The sequence below is a fragment of the Periplaneta americana genome, chromosome 5 (assembly GCF_040183065.1).
Source record: "Periplaneta americana isolate PAMFEO1 chromosome 5, P.americana_PAMFEO1_priV1, whole genome shotgun sequence".
Lineage (NCBI taxonomy): Eukaryota > Metazoa > Arthropoda > Insecta > Blattodea > Blattidae > Periplaneta > Periplaneta americana.
In genome coordinates, this window is record NC_091121.1 from 59125835 (window position 1) to 59144382 (window position 18548).

Here is an 18548-nt window from a genome sequence, read left to right on the forward strand (position 1 = left end):
TCCCTCCATTGCATACATCGTCGACTAGCTACATATTACACTAATCAGACTTCAGATGCATACAATCAATAAGTTTCAAATTAGAGTGTGTTAATTGGATTTTTCACAGCAACATGAAGCTTTAATTTTTTTTTAAATTCAGGATTCTCAAAATTTTAAATTTTGAGTTGTTTCCCTTTTGAACTGGGCCGTCGTTCATGTTCATTTTTACATTACTTCAGATTCAAAGTTTTGTAATTTATGATATTCTGGCATAGCAAATTAAAAAACAGATGCAGGGCAATATATCGTCGGCTTACAAGCAAAACACATTAAGTCAAAAATATTACCTCTGACAAAAAGGCGTTTTGAATGCTCTCGACAAAACTAAACCCTCAAAATATTATTTTAATAAGTTGTTGTGTATTTACTTTTCCAATTCAAAGTTTAATCTCATACATAATGTACATTATATATGCCCTTTTCTCAGAAGTAATGTATTTGACTTAATGTATTTTTCTTGTAAACCGACGATATCTGCAATGCTGTGTCGAAGTAAGTACAACCTGGATTTACAATGACAAACTCGGTAGCAACAAGGGCTCGTAAATAATCAAAATGATATTTACATTACCCTGAGCTGTCAGTGTGTGACGGATATAAAAGTGCGATCCCCTCTGTTCTTGGCATCATACGGACTCGCATCAGCATCACACAGGTAAGTAGACCTACTGCAGTGGTGCCTCCTGCAAAAAGCCACCCTATTAGCACAACAGCAAAGTAACGCATCTTTGTCAAAGACACTGAATGTCTCTTATAACTTACAAAATTCCATAAGAATTGTCGGCCACTTCTGGACAGAGTATGAAGATTACTGCAATTAAAATATTTAATTAGTACTGTTTTCTCTCTTTACAAGAACCTTATATTAATCCATATGACTTATACCGAGGGGAAGTTGTATCCTCATAGACATTCCATAGCTTGCCGCATTGGGTCGAAGTGTGCTAGCTGTGTTCCGATGGGAATGATGGGAATAAATTGGTTATAAGTGTTGCCAATTTGACAATTTTAAACAGATATTATGAACAAAGTAGCTATATTAGCCACATTTGTTAGTTCGTCAGTGATTAGATGTTGGCAAATCTGTTACGTTTGAATATTAAAGACACAGTCCGTTGATGTGAACAGATCGGGTAGGAGAGGGAATGTGTTGTTAACGGTTTTCAGTTTAATGTCCAACCATTGTATGTCAAACCAAAAACCATAGTACTGTATGTGGTATGCATATTGTGGTTAAAGTAATAAACCATTACACACCTTTATGGAATAATATAAAAATTACCAGTAATAATATTGTTTATATATCGGATACTTGTAATACCGATCAGGGTGTAATATGAATAAACTGTGACATGTAGGCACTAAAAAAGTGAAAAATAGGCAGGAAAGAAGGCAGTAAAAATGGCATAGCACTTGCAATAACAATAAAAAAATATGAAATGAGCTAAATATTCGGCAAAATATTTATTTAGAATACTTCTTCAACCATATTACTTTTGTGCGAGATAGTGTGTATTTGCTTGGTTTCCGCACAAAACCAATCCGCGGAAAGTCTAAAATTCCACATTCAGTATTCCCAACCTAACACACATAACAATTTCCCTCTTCTTACCGCTTAAGTGACATATTGATTTTACTGCTTTAGGCTTTTTAACATATTATTTTTAGAGACGTTCAATATAGTAATAATTATAAATTGGAAACTTACCACTGCAATTTCACCTAAATTGCACTGTTAATTATTGTTTTTAAATATTTGCAAAAATTAAGTAAACTCTACAACTCCACTAAAGTTACTGCATTCGTGATGCAAGTAACATTAAGGAAGCCGTGAAAAAATCAACAAACTTGCCGATGTTATTACTGCAATATGTTATATAAATAATATTGTTAAAATATTAAAATGAAAAATAAATCATTACATAACCTTACCGTTTGTTTTAAGTTCGCATTTATAGACTGGGGGAAAAAAGACAGACGTATATCACGGCCTGCTGGAGTATAGTAAACACAGAAAACATTTTAAAGCAACAATGTTGAACATAGATATTTTTGTTTTGCAAATTTGCCGTTATTGAACAGAAACCAAGAAGGAGATTTCATTGCAACTAATTAGAAATTCCTCTTTCAGGTATGTAATAAACGATCTTCGCACAAAATAATGTACGATACACGAGCAGTATATTTTCTTTCAATTCTCGGAAATTAAAAAAGCTCAACTCAACATGAAAACTTCAACATACCGCTCTTGTAACGCATATTACTATTTCATTTCCTTCTTTGATAGTGGATTGACTATTCTAGAAAAAGGCGCTTATCACTAAAATCTGCAATTTTAGGCGCTATAGAATTTCTATATCTTAATCACAAGGCTTTATAATAGATATACTTAATTAAAGAGCCTATAACTGTGAATGACGGAACTACAGATCTCCCAGTGATTACCGTCAGAACCCATTTTGCTATAAAATTGTGTTATGAAATATGGAACAACTCCGTCCCATTCAGGTACTGATATTCTGGTAGGCAATTTCTACATTTTTGTAAATTCATCCGATAAAATAAGAGTTTGACTGTTTACTTTGTTACTTGTAGCCCATTCAGGGACTTGTTCTTTAGACTGGCGGTCCTTGTCCTTGACCCGAGCATGCGCAGTCTTCCTCCATCGGGGCTGTAGAACTTGTAATTGCTGTAGTACTGATAGGTGTCTAGGGAGGGTAAGGATCACCATTACAATTATCTGTAGGTCTGAAACTATATCGCTAGAAATCCGATAGTAAAGTCCGGATGTTTCTTACAGTAAATAAGATCATTATCAAAATTTAGAACCAGCAATTTGATGACTTCTACCGTGCTAGCTGATATTTAGTTATGTTACAATTGCACATCGGAAAGTCGACCAAAATGATTAAGCCAAAATATGCCGTTGCCAAAATTACTAACTCTCCGAGAGACCGAGATTACCTGTTACCTTACATTGGTTCCCGTCGTTTTCATGCAGTCAAAAGGAGATAGAGATTATTACTGATACAACATGCAGGCCCGCGCTGGAGAGAGTGAGGGCTAGTAGAGCGACCAGCTCAAACTTCTACCACAGGTGGAGGCATCGCCAGTGCCGCGCATCCGTGCAGAATCAAAAAATATCACATCGTAAACCTAAGCTCTCGGTTTACCATTCTGTCGGATTACAATAAAACGAGACATACACACTCATACTCTTACAGTAGTTTGAGAGGGGATTTCGAAATGAACTCATTAACAGTTCCCCTGTAAGAAAAGTCTTGAGTTTGTAGTATCATGAGTAGGTCTAGTGTAAAATATGTGTTATAATTTTCTAAAAAATAGTTTTACAAATAATATCACTGCTAATTTTAATTAAATTACACTTTATGTCAACACGTGTGAATGTAGCATTCTATAGAATATCTCACCCAATAATACAATTAACAACTATCGACTCCAATGAGGTTAAACTTTTCCCACGATAAGAGTCTTTAAATGACGGAGAGTTAATTGTTAATTTATTCTACAGTTTTCAGAATACTGACGATGGAAAGAAGAACTCTAACGCTCTTGGTGGTGCTGGCGGCGATGGTAGCGCTGTCCACTGCCAAAGTGTATAGCCGCTGCGGCCTGGCGAAGGCCCTCAAAGCGCAAGGTTTCCCGAGCAGCCAGCTTAGCAACTGTGAGTGTGCAATTGAGTAAACTTTATCGTTAAACAATGATTTAATTGTTTATGCTCGACCATGCCGAAATGTAGTAATTATACACCTGGTAGCAGCCCTTTAATGAACCTCATTAAAGTACATCTATTCATTAAAGTTCAGGTGTTCCGCCAATCAGAAAACACCATTGTAACAATATGAAAGCGCAAGTATCGATTATTCTCGGATATGCAATCGAAAGACAACTAGCGAAACGTCACGGAGGCTGGAAATCCAATAATGTCGCAGAAGGTTATGTTCTGTTACTATAATAATTACCGTTAATTGTAAATAATATTCAAATAAATTCAATTTGTCATCTCGTTTTTCAATTTCTAAATCAATTTCAAGGTTATATCAAGATTAATGTTTATTTTACTCTCTAGATTATATCAAGGTCAATGACATTTGTTTCTCGGAAAAAATCAATACTTTCGCGTCTGCGCACATGTCACAATTTACGAGATATTGCACAAGGTCAGTTCCGCTCCCCAGTCAGATAAGAATAACATGAATACTTATGAATAATTTCAAGTTAGAAATATGGTCGAGCATAAAAAGTCGTATGAAACTTGCCTATAATGGTAATTAAGACGCTTGCGCTCGTTTCATAAACATACTCGAGTCTTAATTACTACCATTATAGGCTCGTTGCATAATGTACTATTATTTGTTTATTTTACGACGCTTTATCAACTGTAATGGTTATCTAGCGTCTGAGAAATGAAGGTAATAATGCCAGCGAAATGAGTCCAGGATAGGATACAGCGCCGAAAGTTGTCGAGCATTTGCTCTTACTTGCAAAAAATCTCAACCAGGTAATTTGTCCCAACCAGGATTTGAATCCGGGTCCTCTCGTTTCTCGGCCAGACTTGCAAAGCATTACTCCACAGCGGTAGACTAACAATAATTTAACATTATCATCTGATGGAGTGGAAGTCAAATATCTTAAGGATTTTTTGGCTTACGCTTCACAGTAAAAGCAGAGCTTCATGCACAACCAGTCAATTTCGGTTATAGTGAACCTCTGCGGACCAGCATATTTTGTTCACTATATCCGAAGTTCACTAAAACCGAAGTGTGTGTTTTTATACTATTGACGTTGCTATACATACAGTATTAATGTCCACTTGGGGCAGACCACGTTCAATATCAGTAATAATGTTCTGTTTATCTTCCAACTTGAATACTTTACGCTTCGACATTCTGAATGATCACAGTTCGAAACTTGAATCTAATCTGACCATGTATATAGTAGGCACTGGCCGATTTCGCACCTCTTCCCACTAGAGGTATAGTATGCCTACTATGGACTCGGCCTTGGAATTTCCCCGGGTTCACTCTTACAAAATATGCGGGAGGAAGGCTTGAGGACCATTATATTGTAATCCTTCTTGTATTTACCCTTTGGTCATCAATCTCTCCCTTTTACAAAAGAAAACCCTTCCTCTTCCTATTCTTGAATAACCTCTTTTAGAGGAGTCAGAACTAATCCTTCCTTTCTCCCTCACTGCATACATGATTCTCTTTAACGTGTTTCAAGCTGTCCAGGAAGCTGAACAAATCCTTTGTCTTTCAATGCACATAACGAGTAGAAGGTTTGAGATTTTGTTCTGAACATATTTTTGGAAGTTTATAAGCGAAAGGATTTCCTAAATTACCATTTTGGCCATTTTAAAATTACATTTTCTTGGAAAAGTTCTAGTTTTAGATTCACTATAACCGAAGTGAGGGTTCACTATAAACGGAAATATTAATGTACTTTATAATGAATGCGGGTCGGGACCAACGATTTAGATTCACTATAGCCGAATGTTCACTATAACTGCGTTCATCATATTCAGAGTTGACTGTATAATACTGCATAAACGTTTGCTACGAAATTTTATGTAGTCTGTGTTTCTACGATATGAATCTTCATAGCATATTTATCTACATCGACATAAGATATTGTCCTCCCACTCTACCTTCAATATAGTCCTTGTGCTTAGTGATGCTGCACGTTCGAATTATAACAATGCTATATTTATTGTAGAGAGATCTTCATGTAATAAAATGAAGCCGACATAATATGAAATTTAACTTGTGGAACATATTGAAAAGGTTGTTTTGACAGTTGTGCAGTGCAGATATTAAATATTGTGCGTTGTCGATTTTAAACTTATTTTAAGAGCGGTATTCATCCCGTTCGTTAGAGTTCTGACTTTATTATGAAACGTTCCTTTAACGTTTCGTGCATTTGACAGTTGATATTTTAACAATATTGATACATATACCATAACATAATAATAATAATAATAATAATAATAATAATAATAATAATAATAATAATAATAATAATAGACAAAATTACAATACCGGTAATGTAAATTGTAAACAATTTTAATAATGACCCCGCCCTTGACAAAATTCTGCGTACGTCACTGGTATAATATACATCTATACTAATAATAAATCTGTAGCCAAAATTTTTCTGGTAATTTTCGATTTTCCAAAAATAATTGATGTTAACATGTATAATTAACCATCCTGAAACCGAAAATCGCTTTTTTGAAATTTTTGTTTGTATGTCTGTCTGTCTATCTGTCTGTCTGTCTGGGGATGTTTGTTACCTTTTCACGCGATAATGGCTGAACCGATTTATATGAAAATTAAAATATAAATTAAGTTCGTTGTAACTTAGATTTTAGGCTATATGGCATTCAAAATACTTTATTTAAAAGGGGGGCTATAAGGGGGCTTGAATTAAATAAATCGGAATATCTCCCTTATTATTAATTTTCATGAAAAATGTTACATAACAAAAGTTTCTTTAAAAATGATTTCCGATACGTTTCATTCCAAGCAAAATTTTGATGGGACCAAATTGCACCAAAACCGGATGTTCTCTGAACCAAATGATATTTTAATTATTTGCACGTAATAACAATTAAGAAATATGTTAAAGGAATTATCATTGCACTAAATGAGTGGTCTCTGGACCAAAATGATCGCATTTTAATTATTTAAATACAATTTAAATTAAGTGGCATATTAAACGATTTATCCTTCTATCAAACACGAATGTTCCCTGGACCAGATGTCCTATTTTAATTATGTAATTACTTTATATTTATTTCTAACAAGTGCAGCGGAGCGCACGGGTACAGCTAGTATTTTAATATAGACACAAGTAAAATGCATTTTTTTTAGGATTAGTGCTGTATTCTAAATTTACTGATCTGACAACCCTAGCTATGCGTCAGTATTTTTTTTCTCTGCTGATCGCACACCTACACTGTGTTTACTGAATGTTAACTTTTTCCGCGTTAGCTGAAAGTTAACTCTTGTGGACTCTTTTAACTCTCTCTCTCTCCCTCTTTTTTTTTTTTTTTTTTTTTTTTTTTTGCTACGACAACGTTTACTATTTTCATTCTATCGCTCCACCAGCGGTTGAAAATGGCTGTTCTAGGCGTCTAGACAGATCTACCAAACAAACTCTACAATGTAAATCAAAAGATCGACGTGTGGTTGGACAATATAGATTACGTTTTGAAGATAATCTTTGAAATCTTTGAAACGGAACAGATTCAGAGCGTATTATAGTGAATGAAGATACGTACATCCACCTTACTGTAAATGTTTCTCCCTTTAATAAATACATAATTCATGCCAGCTTGCAATTACACTTGTACTGTTAATTTGTAACTAAAAAAAGTGACTTGGATCTGTTCTGGCTCCAATTTTCAGGGGTGTGCCTGGTGGAGAGTGAGAGTTCGCGCAACACGGCTGCGAAGGGTGGACCCAACACTGACGGCAGCTACGACTACGGCCTGTTCCAGATCAACAGCCGCTACTGGTGTGGTCTGAATAAAGCTGGTGGTGACTGCAACTTGACCTGTAACTGTGAGCATCTTTTGCTGTCTTGAGTCTCTACTGTCTTTCCTTTAAGAAATGTAATAAGTGAAATTTATCCATATCATTATTACATTATTAACACTCATCAATATAACTAAACAATCCATCCAATCATTTTTGGTTAAGTAGTTTCGAAGATAACAAAATTAAGTGGTAACTTGTCAGTTCTGGTCACTTCAGTCTTCAACCTCTCCTTCAGTACAATTATGGCATTGGAGGATCTTTTATGCCTTAGAAACGGTGATAAAGTAATATTGTCCCTTGCTACTGTACTCCAACCAGGAGAAAGTCTCAGGGGAATGAGACGCAGCGGGGAAATACTGTGAATGAATGTTGGTGTCATAGGATGTCATAAGGTCACACACGTGGGTGCATGCATCTCCATTGGCTAACTCTCAAAGCACAAACGATAACACTATAGTCCCGTCGCTCTAATTTCCGGCAGCCAATCACGTTGCAGGTCGGCTACATTTAAACATGTGCGTCTTGTGATTCGCTGATGATGACGTTATGCATTTCCTAAAGCTCGATAAATAGGATAATCGCCCGCCATTTTGACTCTTTCGTTGGAATTCGCAGAAAGCACACGAGGACGTTATTTGCCGCTCAATTATTTGCCCAATTGCAGTGCGTTTGATTTATTGTCATAGGAGCTACGACATGATAATGTTTAACGGTGTAGCAAAGATTCCTCATCTGGTAGCTTGGCAACGAAAGAACAAAAATGGCGAATGATACTACCTACCTAGACTTTATAGAGCCTTTACTTCCTAAGACGTAAGCAAAGAGGAGGAGTCACGTCGGGAATAACAGCGTCGCGACTATAATACACACATACTTATACTACCCTAGTTACAAAATTAGATCACAGTTAATCTTCTGGTCTTTTAATCCCTCCATACAGGAAATAGCATATGCAGGACAGCGCATGTTTTTTAAACTGACGCTATAACGGTAATAATATCTATCTACTTCGCTCCAATAGATGACGCAATAGTAAGCACATTCCTTTCACGGTTAATCTCCTGGTTGGAGAACAGTAGTAATGTCGGGGGAGAAGATGCCACTTATGTACTGCGACCGAATGGCGGTTAACCTTATGCACGGGAGATGGTTTAAAACTTTTAAAAGATGCGAAAAGAATTCGATAGTTACCCATTCATGTTCGTCTGTTGCAGCGCTGCTTGACAACGATATCAGTAACGACTCGGCCTGCGCCAAGAAAATCCACTCGCGGCAAGGCTTCAGCGCGTGGTACGGCTGGCAGAACAAATGCAAAGGCAAGAAACTGCCCGACGTATCCAAATGCTGAGCTGCGCACCAAATTATTTGCAGTGGAAATGCTTGTAATGAATAATAATAAATACTTTGATTGATTAGATGAGATTACTGTTGTCTATATTGCTCACTGAGTTTGCTCCCTTATTATGTGTTGCAAAATTCCAATGTTTATTAAGATGTCACGCAGTTTCCGACGGTTCACCTTTCCAAAATGTCTCTTGATAGTGTATAAAAGCGCAGTATCGCGATTAGTTTATCTTTGAACCACAGAGATCTTCATTTCAGTAATTCTATTGCTGTATGTGCACACTATGCTGCTAGAGCTAGACAATTGAGAGAGTTCCCTGAACTACGTTCCATGAAGCGAGACTCCCACGCTCGACCTTCTCTCGCTGCAGCCTCGCTAGTTGTTTGCCTCGCGCTTTTGTTGTTTTGGTAGCGAGGCAAGAACGCGAAGCAGCGTGAGAAACCAGTTAGTGCGCGGCAATTGAGGCAGTTAATATCGAGTTGCATGATGACACCTTTACCAAAGCACGGCTGCGAGGCACCTTTGATCGTATCCAGAAACCGACTGGAATTGGCTCACGCATGAGGCAGCCTCGCACCCTTGCAAGGCAAGATATGCACTGGGTGAAGCAAGCATCATGAGGCAGCCTTGCGAGACAGTCTTGCTTCGTGAATACGCACCTTAATGATAATTCAATTTCGTTCAGTTTCTCATCTGTTAAAACAGCCTTCTCATGTTTCACTTTTGTCCAACATCGAACCAATAATGCAAAACATATTATGAAGTTTTTTTTTTATCATTGGCTTGCTTGGGACTTACACAAGGATGTGATGTACTGAAGTGTATATGATATTTCCGTGCAGGAATTCTGCATTACCATATGATAAAGGATAGGTGGAGCGGAGGAGAAAAATTCTCTCCGGCACCGGGACTCGAACCCGGATTTTCAGCTCTACTTGCTGACGCTTTATCCACTAAGCCACTGAAAGGAAACTAAGAGGTGGAACTTAAATTGAGAGAATTCAATCCGGCATTGGAACTGGAATCCTGAGTGGCTTAGTGGATAAAGCGTCAGCAAGTAGAGCTGGAAACCCGGGTTCGAGTCCCGGTGCCGCAGATAATTTTTCTCCGCTCCACCCATCCTTCATCATATGGTAATGCATAATTCCTGCACGGAAATATCATATGTACATCGGTATATCATATTAATATGATATGCGTAAATAATCACTTATTGATTTAAGACGCTGCTCATTCCGTCGGATCATGGCCACTTAGTCACTCGTAATGAGTGCACATAGTATGTTGGACATTGTGCCACTGTGACACAGTACATGAGGGTTGGCCACTAAAGGGAAACTAAGAGGTGGAGCTTAAACTGAGGGGATTCAATTCGGCATCAAAATTGGAATCCGGTGTGACTTAGTGGATAAAGCGTCAGCACGTAGAGCTGAAAAGCCGGGTTCGACTCCCGGTGCCGGAGAAAATTTTTCTCCGCTCCACCCATCCTTCATTACACAAGGAAGTTTTCCCACAAATTTCAGTCTACATTCATGATACTATCCATACTTAGTTTAGTATTCATTCATACACGTTCTGTCCCATGTTGGACTTGATGTTTTAAAAGTCAGCCGTAAAGTAACGGTTAGCATGCCTGAGTGTGAAACAAGCGAGCCCGAGCTCAAATCCTGGTTGAAACAAGTTACCTGGTTGAAATTTTTCCGGGGTTTCCCCTCAACCCAATAAGAGCAAATGCTGGATTCGGACTCATTTCGCTGGCGTTATCACCTTCATTTCACTCGGACGCTAGATAACCTTAGCACTTGATAAAACTTCGTAAAATAACCAATTTAAAAAAGTCACTTTGACTTCAGATCCACTAGATTGCGATAAGAACAGCTGAACGCCCGAGTACCGGGCATGCTGTAAGTGCAGCCTCAGTTCGATCGCCTGAGTCCCGGGAATCGTGGCTGGATTTCCCATCCGGAGTTTCCAGGAGCACTCCAGACTTGAAACCCTGTATCTTTCTGTACGGGGACGGTCAGATCAAGTGACGGGCTTGCTATGAGAACACGTCTTTGAATCGGTTGCAATAGGTAACGTTAACTTCCTATCTCCAACTCCAAAGTAGGCCTAGTAAATAACATTCGCCAGAAGTAGCCCTTACTTTTCAATGTGTCAGAAAAGTAACATACCCGGTAGTGGGCTGAAGTAAGCGAATGTGGACGTCAGAGCAGAAGTGGGCTGGTCGGCCTTGGCCGTTCATAGGCTGTCGCACCACGGATTATTATTATTATTATTATTATTATTATTATTATTATTATTATTATTATTATTATTATTATTATTATTATTACCTTTAATGTAACTAAATTAAGCCACTTGAATATATTTTAGTACCCTAAAATTAACGTTTGGGATTAAAATGTCCGCGCCTACTCAATATGCATTAAATTGCCATCTGACCAGCTTAAAATGTAAGAAATGAGTTAAACGTGTAACCACATTGCATTAAGTTTTTAAAAGTGCTGCTTAGTGAAGTCTTTGTAGTCAGCAGCCCAACGTCGGTTCCGAAAGTCTGCTATTGAACGCCTGGCTCTATAGTCAGTATGCAAAGCTCTCTCATCTCGCAGAGTGTCTCAGGTTCAGTTTATCGAATATTCGAGTTGTTTCTCATTCTTTGTGGGTGGACGGCAAAGGAGTTACAAGAACCCTTGCAAGGACGCGTTTATCATCGTGTAGGCCTACCATTTAATTGATAATTCTTCCTCTCTCAGTACAGTCAATCAGTAAATCAATCATCCATCGACCCATTGAATCATTTATACATCGATTCATTGATTCATTCATGTATGGATTTATTCATTCATTCATTCATTCCCTAATTTATTGATTAATTTATGGATTCATTAGTTGATTCATTCATAGATTCATTGATTGATTCATCCATCCAGTCAAGATATTACAGTTGGGTACCTTCAAGGGCAACAACATGCTTCATGAAAGTGCAAGCATTCGAGTTTCAGAGTATCTGTACTTTTCTTTTTGTTAATAATAGTTTATCTTCCTAAAAAATGATTTATTAATGAAATAATTATGCAGCTCTTTAGAGTAATTAAAAAGCATTATATATTAACAACTACTGTTTTAGAGGTATGCATTTTGAGTTTACAATGTAAATATTACACTGTAATGTAGGCCTCAGTATTTATTTGCTATTCTCTTTAGTAAGTATTGTAATTTATTTTATTCTTGCATTTCTTTACTCACCAAATTTCATATTCTGCTTTACACTTATTTCCTTTGTTGTTACCGGTGTACATTTGTTCATTTATGTATTAGTTATGAACAGGCTTCGAGACTTCGTACCCAATAGAGCAGTTCAGTGGGAAATGCGCATAACGGCGTACTGAGTATAGTGGTAAAGCGTGCAGTGGGTGGGGGTACTGTAGAATGAATGCCAACAAATACACAAAGAAAAACGCTCTGGATTTGAAGGTTCTGATGAATAATTTGGTTTTCATACAAACCTATTTTCAAACTGTGTCTGAAACTATAACACGGTTAGAAAAGTCAGAGCAAGAGATGCCGAAAGCCCTCAAATTAATTGAGGAAATGACACAGAGAATTAATGAGACACCAAGTACACCGGTTACTGTACGAGTAAAACAGAAGTGGAAATCAATTTTATGTAAAAATAACGGATATGGAGCATTGTGTAATATAAACAGCAAATTAGTGTACATAGAGTCACCCGAGAATAAAGGACTGTCTCTTAGAGACTGCAATGATGTTAGGTTTCTTCGTTTTGCTCCTATCACGTCATGCGACGTAGAGCGCAGCTTTTCACAGTAAAAACTGTGTTTGACAGATAACCGAAAAAGATTTACGTTTGAGACAGTGAAAAAGTATCTTGTAGTACATTGCAATTCGGTACTGTAACTGCACTTCCTAAAGACGACCAATAGGATAAATGAAGAAATTAAAATTGCTACATGTTTATTCCCACCATTAACACTGTGTATAATTAAACAAAAATGCTTATAAAAGACAGGAGAATAAATACTTTTCACACTATTTTGACATTGTCATTGTGTAATGTATATTTACTTTCAGAATGTACATATGTGTGTGTTCCCCCATACTACCGTACTCTATGCTAAATAGCAACGTTGTTACCTCAACTCATCTCTACCTTTCACTACCTGCAGCGAGTCAACAACCTATAGTACATGCACAGTAATGTTATTGTATCGGGTCCCAAGTCTCGAAGCCTGGTTATGAAGATACGTGTATTAAAGTGTCCAATCAATAATTGTAGACCTATATCAAACAAACACATTTTTTAATAAGACAAAGTAAATTCCCTTCAATTGTTACTCCGTTTGTTTACTCAGAAAATGTCAGTTTCATGTATGATGAAGTGCGCATAGTGTTCTGTCTACCTGCAAAACATAAGGAGTAACCGGTTGAAAATCGAATATTCGATTGGTTGCCCAGCGTTGACGGATGTTCTCTAACTGGTCGAATCTAAACCGGTTGTAAGCGCTATTTTGCAGCTCTCTGATCTCAGTCACTGCAGACAAGTTCTAAGGCAAGATTTTAGAAACTCTTGTTGTCAACTCTTCGACATTTCCCTATATTCTGTATTTTGTCTAACTACATTGCGATCTACATTTCTTTCATTGCCTACGCCGGAAATCGAACCTCGAATTTTGGACCGTTTGGTTGGAAAGCGTAGGCCTACGTGCCTACCATCATTAATTTCGTGAACGCTAAATAATCTAGCAGTTGATATATGTAGCTTACAAACACGAGTACTGCTCATTCGGTCCTCATATTTATTAAAATTATTGTAGGCCTATCCACCGTGTTTTTCTTATATATAATATACATATTATTTTATTCTATTTGCATTTCATATTTTATCTGATCTTTTATTTATTTATAATTCATTGTATTTCATATGTAGCCTATACGTCAAATTTATAACAAATAAATAAATAAACGAACTAACAAACAAACAAGAATAAGATATAAATAAATAAGTGTCAGCATCGTTACTGACAGAAAATGTAAGTACTTGGTAATTATAAACAATATAATATATTTTTTAATTAATGGCGGACACTTGACTTACGGCATTCACACAATCGTGTCCATCTAGTGGGCGATGCGCCGAAGTTTGTAGTTCTTTCAACCGCCATGAAGGCATTGTTCTTGATGTACCACAGGAAGCCAACTACGTAACACCATATGATAAGGATGACTAATGGAGCAATAGTGGAATGCAGGTAGGGAAACAGGAGTACCCCGTGAAAACCCACCACCAAACACAGCGTTAGACTCACCAAGATTCGAACCAGTGTTACCAGCCTGCAAAACAGACGCTGTAGCCGTTCGGCTAACGGTGCGCCCGCCGGTAGAAGCAATATATAATGTTTTTGTTCTTTTTAGTGGAGTATTTTACGCTGTATCAACATCTTAGGTTACTTAGCGTCTGAATGAAATGAAAGTGATAATGCCGGTGAAGTGAGTCCGGGGTCCAGCACTGATAGCTACCCAGCATTTGCTCATATTGTGTTGAGGAAAACCCCCGAAAAAAGACGTCAACCGAGTAACTCGCCCCAACCGAGATTCGAAACTAGACCACGTGGTTTCGCGGTCAGACGAGCTAACCGTTATTCCACAGGTGTGGACTATATATAATGTTATATTATAAATTTACTATTTTTTTTTTAATTTAAAGTTCTAGCGAACATAATTTATTAGTTAGACTATCAGTGAAATCAGATGAAGAAATTTATTTAAATTAATACAACACAATGATAATATTGACAAGCTAGGTAAGTAAATGTACTGAAACGTAAAATTGTTGCATTACACGCAATAGACACTATTGTTTACTCAGTAGCATACGTGTCAGTATTAATACGAGTAAAACTTCTTTCTTACTAGTATAGTATAAGTTATATTGTGTAGCAATAGTATAAAATTATACGATGCTTTGTGTAAAATTACGATTATGAAATTTTGTCGATTTCTAAACTCCCTTATTTAAAGAAAAGGAAAAGCTGGCAACACTATTAGACACAAAATTGTTCTTAATCATTCCACAACCTCATACTGAATAGTTAACGTAGCTAAAAATAACATTAAATCAAGTGAAATGAAGCAGAATACGTGTGTATCAGGCAGCGCGGACGCGCAGATGCGAGCGAGGCAGTTCGGATGCAGACTCACTTGTTTGTTTTACTTATCCCTCTTCTTTTTCTACAGACAATGTCTGTAACCCGTTCCGTCTCCGTGTTGCTTTGTTTATTTCTTTGTAAACCTACATCTAGCAACGACTTCTAACTACAGAATTTCTTCAGCGTCTGTTGAATGGGAATGACTCAGAAGATCGAATGGAGAAGGAAGGAGAAACCGATGCACCTCTAGCATGCTTTTTAATTGACAGACAAAGTTTTATCAACTACTAGGTTATTTAGCGTCGGTAAAATTAGCCGTAGCGATGTGGTGTTTTGGCGAGATGAGATCGAGGATGCTTGACATCCTACAATGGGGAAAAACTACGAGAAAACCCAAGCAGATAATAAGCACAAGAGGGGTTCAAACCCAGGAGAAGAAGATCAGTTTTCACTCCTGAGCTACGCCAGTTGTTCCGAAGTATGATAGGCTTATATGCAAGGATTTTTTTTTACGTAATATAAATACCTATATACAAAGGGTTCACAAAAGAATGTCGGGGTTGGAAAAATCCTTAGCAGCAGTAGTAAAAGTAGATCTAATTCCCAGGAAAAGAGACGTGCACAAAGTTTAGTATTGACACTATATACAGTCACGAAGCTCTATACGTAGCAAATATGCATCCATAGATAGTTGCTAACCACTAGGATCGCTACTATCGCCTCATTACAGACAATGCGAAATAGTACCTGCACAGTCTGTTGTTCCTAGTATCCTCACAACTCAAGCTTCGTGACTGTATATACTAGACTGTGGTATTGCCACCATCCGTCAGAATAGTTTGGTCAGATATAAGACGTGTGAATGAACTATAGTTGGCTAGATCCGGTATTTCCCAGGGAAAATAATATATTGCATCCTAGCCATTCTTTACCTAAATCCGCAAGATATCTATTACTTCTACGTTTAGACATAAAAATAAAGAACATGTGGAACTTAGATATGTAAAAAGAGCGCCAATTATTCTGTCAATGAAAGGATGTACATTTCCTCTCTCGATGTGCGAGTTCTACACCTCCCACTAACCCTTAACTTAACCCAGGTGCTTCTCTTTCATCTGTTGCTGGTGAGCAGTTTAATTGATGGTAGCAAGCCGCGTCATAGAATTTATGTTCGCAGTAATTTTCTTGGATACTTTTTGAAAATGTCTTATATTTCTCCTCCCATACAATAAAATAACACTGCGCACACATTTTCAAGTATTTGTTACGTCACTAATAACTATAGAGGGCACTGACCTCTAGTATAGAGCTCACTGATAGAGGGTTTGAAATTTACAAAATACCATGGCGTATATACAGTAAATAATAATAATAATAATAATAATAATAATAATAATAACAATGATAATAATAATAATTTATTTTATCTGGCAGAGTTAAAGCCGTAAAGCATAGTCGTCTTCTGTAATATAACTTAAATAATCATTTACGTATTTTCTAATGTATACAGAGTGGAAGTAAAATAACCCTGCAGATTGAAAGGGACGATAGGGTACACTTAAATGAATAGAATGTGATTAAATGCACGGTTAATTAGAAAATTAAGTTTGAAGTTTCAGCAGTCCGGCAACATCGTCATTGTACTCGTGATAAGAGGACAACGAATTCGGTAAGTCTCTGTACGTAAGCTCTCTCGGCCAAGACGTTGCCAGTCCCACGCTTCGTACAATTGCTTGAATTTAGTTTTTTTTAATTAAATTTACACTAAAACCGTGCACGCTACTGAAATACGCTAGAGGGATAAATTATTGTTTATTAGATTTCCTATCAACATGGAGAAAAATCACGAACCTACACGCAATAGTTAACGAATAAGAGATTATTAAATATTGGGGGGGGGGGGAATTTTTATGAAAAAACTATGAAATTTCCACCAATATGATATTATAGTTTTTTGTTACATACAACATGAGCTATTCGCTCTGGGAATCTGCAAGGCTATTTCACTTTCACCCTGTATACAAATAACAAATAAATCTGTTCCATTCATTCGTTCATTTAAAATACGAATAAACTAATAAATGTAGTATATTTACCCAAAGCAATATAAACCGTTTGCTTATATTTGAACCAGTGTTTACTTACAGTATTTAGATCTACTTCTGTTATTTTATATAAGTTAGAAAAAAACGTAAATACTGTAACTTATTTTAGTTATATTACAAAGAAGGGGACGTCCGCTAAGAAGACGCCTGTATATACCTAATGGTAATTTCTAAACTCCGAACGCACTATACATACATGCACTCACACACACAGCGAGAACACGTACCCTGCGTGGTTTTCCTACCTCCATTCAACTGCTCACCAGCTATAGACAGGACATGGACAAGCACCTCTGTTCAGGTGGGAGTGGCAGAGTTCGGACATTGAGAGAGACAATGCCCATCTCTGACTATCTAGAGTCTTCACTAAACATTTCACATTTTACGAAACATCCTAGCAGTTGAATGAAATGAACTTATTTTAACTAATATTCATCCAGTGCAGACCGTGTGCCATGTTTCATATAATAATAATAATAATAATAATAATAATAATAATAATAATAATAATAATAATAATAATAATAATACTAATAATAATAATAATCATCATCATCATCATTATCATCACAATGTTCACAATTTTAGGAATGAAAGACGTAACACTCTAAAATCCAATTTAATATAACATTTTTCTGGTATAAAAATGTATAGACATAGACATAATACCTTAGTCCTTCCTATACTTCTGTTATGGAAGCAAAATTTGGACTGGAGGATAAGAAAAAACTTAAAACAATTGAAGTGAAATTTGAACATCAGGATATACGTATTTTTAAACTAAAAAAAAGCACAAAGATTCTTAGCAGGATTAAATTAATGTCAAAACAGTTGAAAACAAAATTAATAAATATAGGTATAATTGACCACACGATGTGTGAGTCCCAAAGATAATGCGTTATATACAAAGAGGAGACAAAACCAGGCAGACTCTCAAATGAATATTAGATGAGGCCGAAATAGTGTACAAAGGCCTAATTTGTGATGGATAATGATTATGATAATAATAATAATAATAATAATAATAATAATAACAATAATAATAAAAATAATAATAATAACCGCGTTTCTTTAATATTCTAAGGCCTTGCTCATGGCCAAATGATAAGTTGCTCCACCTTTCACCGTGACGATCCCGGTTCGATCCCCATCTGGGTCAAGATGGAATTTGTGGTAGACAAAGCGGGTTTATCTTGGGATTTTCTCGTTTCCCTCTCCACTATCATCATCATCATCATCATCATCATCATCATCATCATCATCATTCCATCAACACTCACTCCACAATCACCCTTCACTCTGCGAGGCCCCGAGCCAGGTC

General features: G+C 36.8%; 1 protein-coding gene across 1 annotated transcript; it reads left to right on the forward strand.

Moving 5' to 3' along the window:
• The first annotated feature begins 585 nt into the window (after positions 1-585).
• On the forward strand, positions 586-9029 carry LOC138699683 (lysozyme-like). Its single transcript, XM_069825741.1, has 4 exons — positions 586-697; positions 3575-3727; positions 7476-7631; positions 8822-9029. The coding sequence occupies exons 2-4, from the start codon at positions 3592-3594 to the stop codon at positions 8953-8955; spliced, it is 426 nt and encodes a 141-aa protein (XP_069681842.1). The 5' UTR covers positions 586-697; positions 3575-3591; the 3' UTR covers positions 8956-9029.
• The last annotated feature ends 9519 nt before the right edge of the window (positions 9030-18548 follow it).

Coding starts and splice junctions, on each gene's coding strand:
- LOC138699683 (XM_069825741.1), top strand. CDS start 3,592: ATGGAAAGAAGAACTCTAACGCTCTTGGTGGTGCTGGCGGCGATGGTA. Junction 3,728..7,475: donor GAGCAGCCAGCTTAGCAACT/GTGAGTGTGCAA, acceptor TCCAATTTTCAG/GGGTGTGCCTGGTGGAGAGT. Junction 7,632..8,821: donor CTGCAACTTGACCTGTAACT/GTGAGCATCTTT, acceptor CGTCTGTTGCAG/CGCTGCTTGACAACGATATC.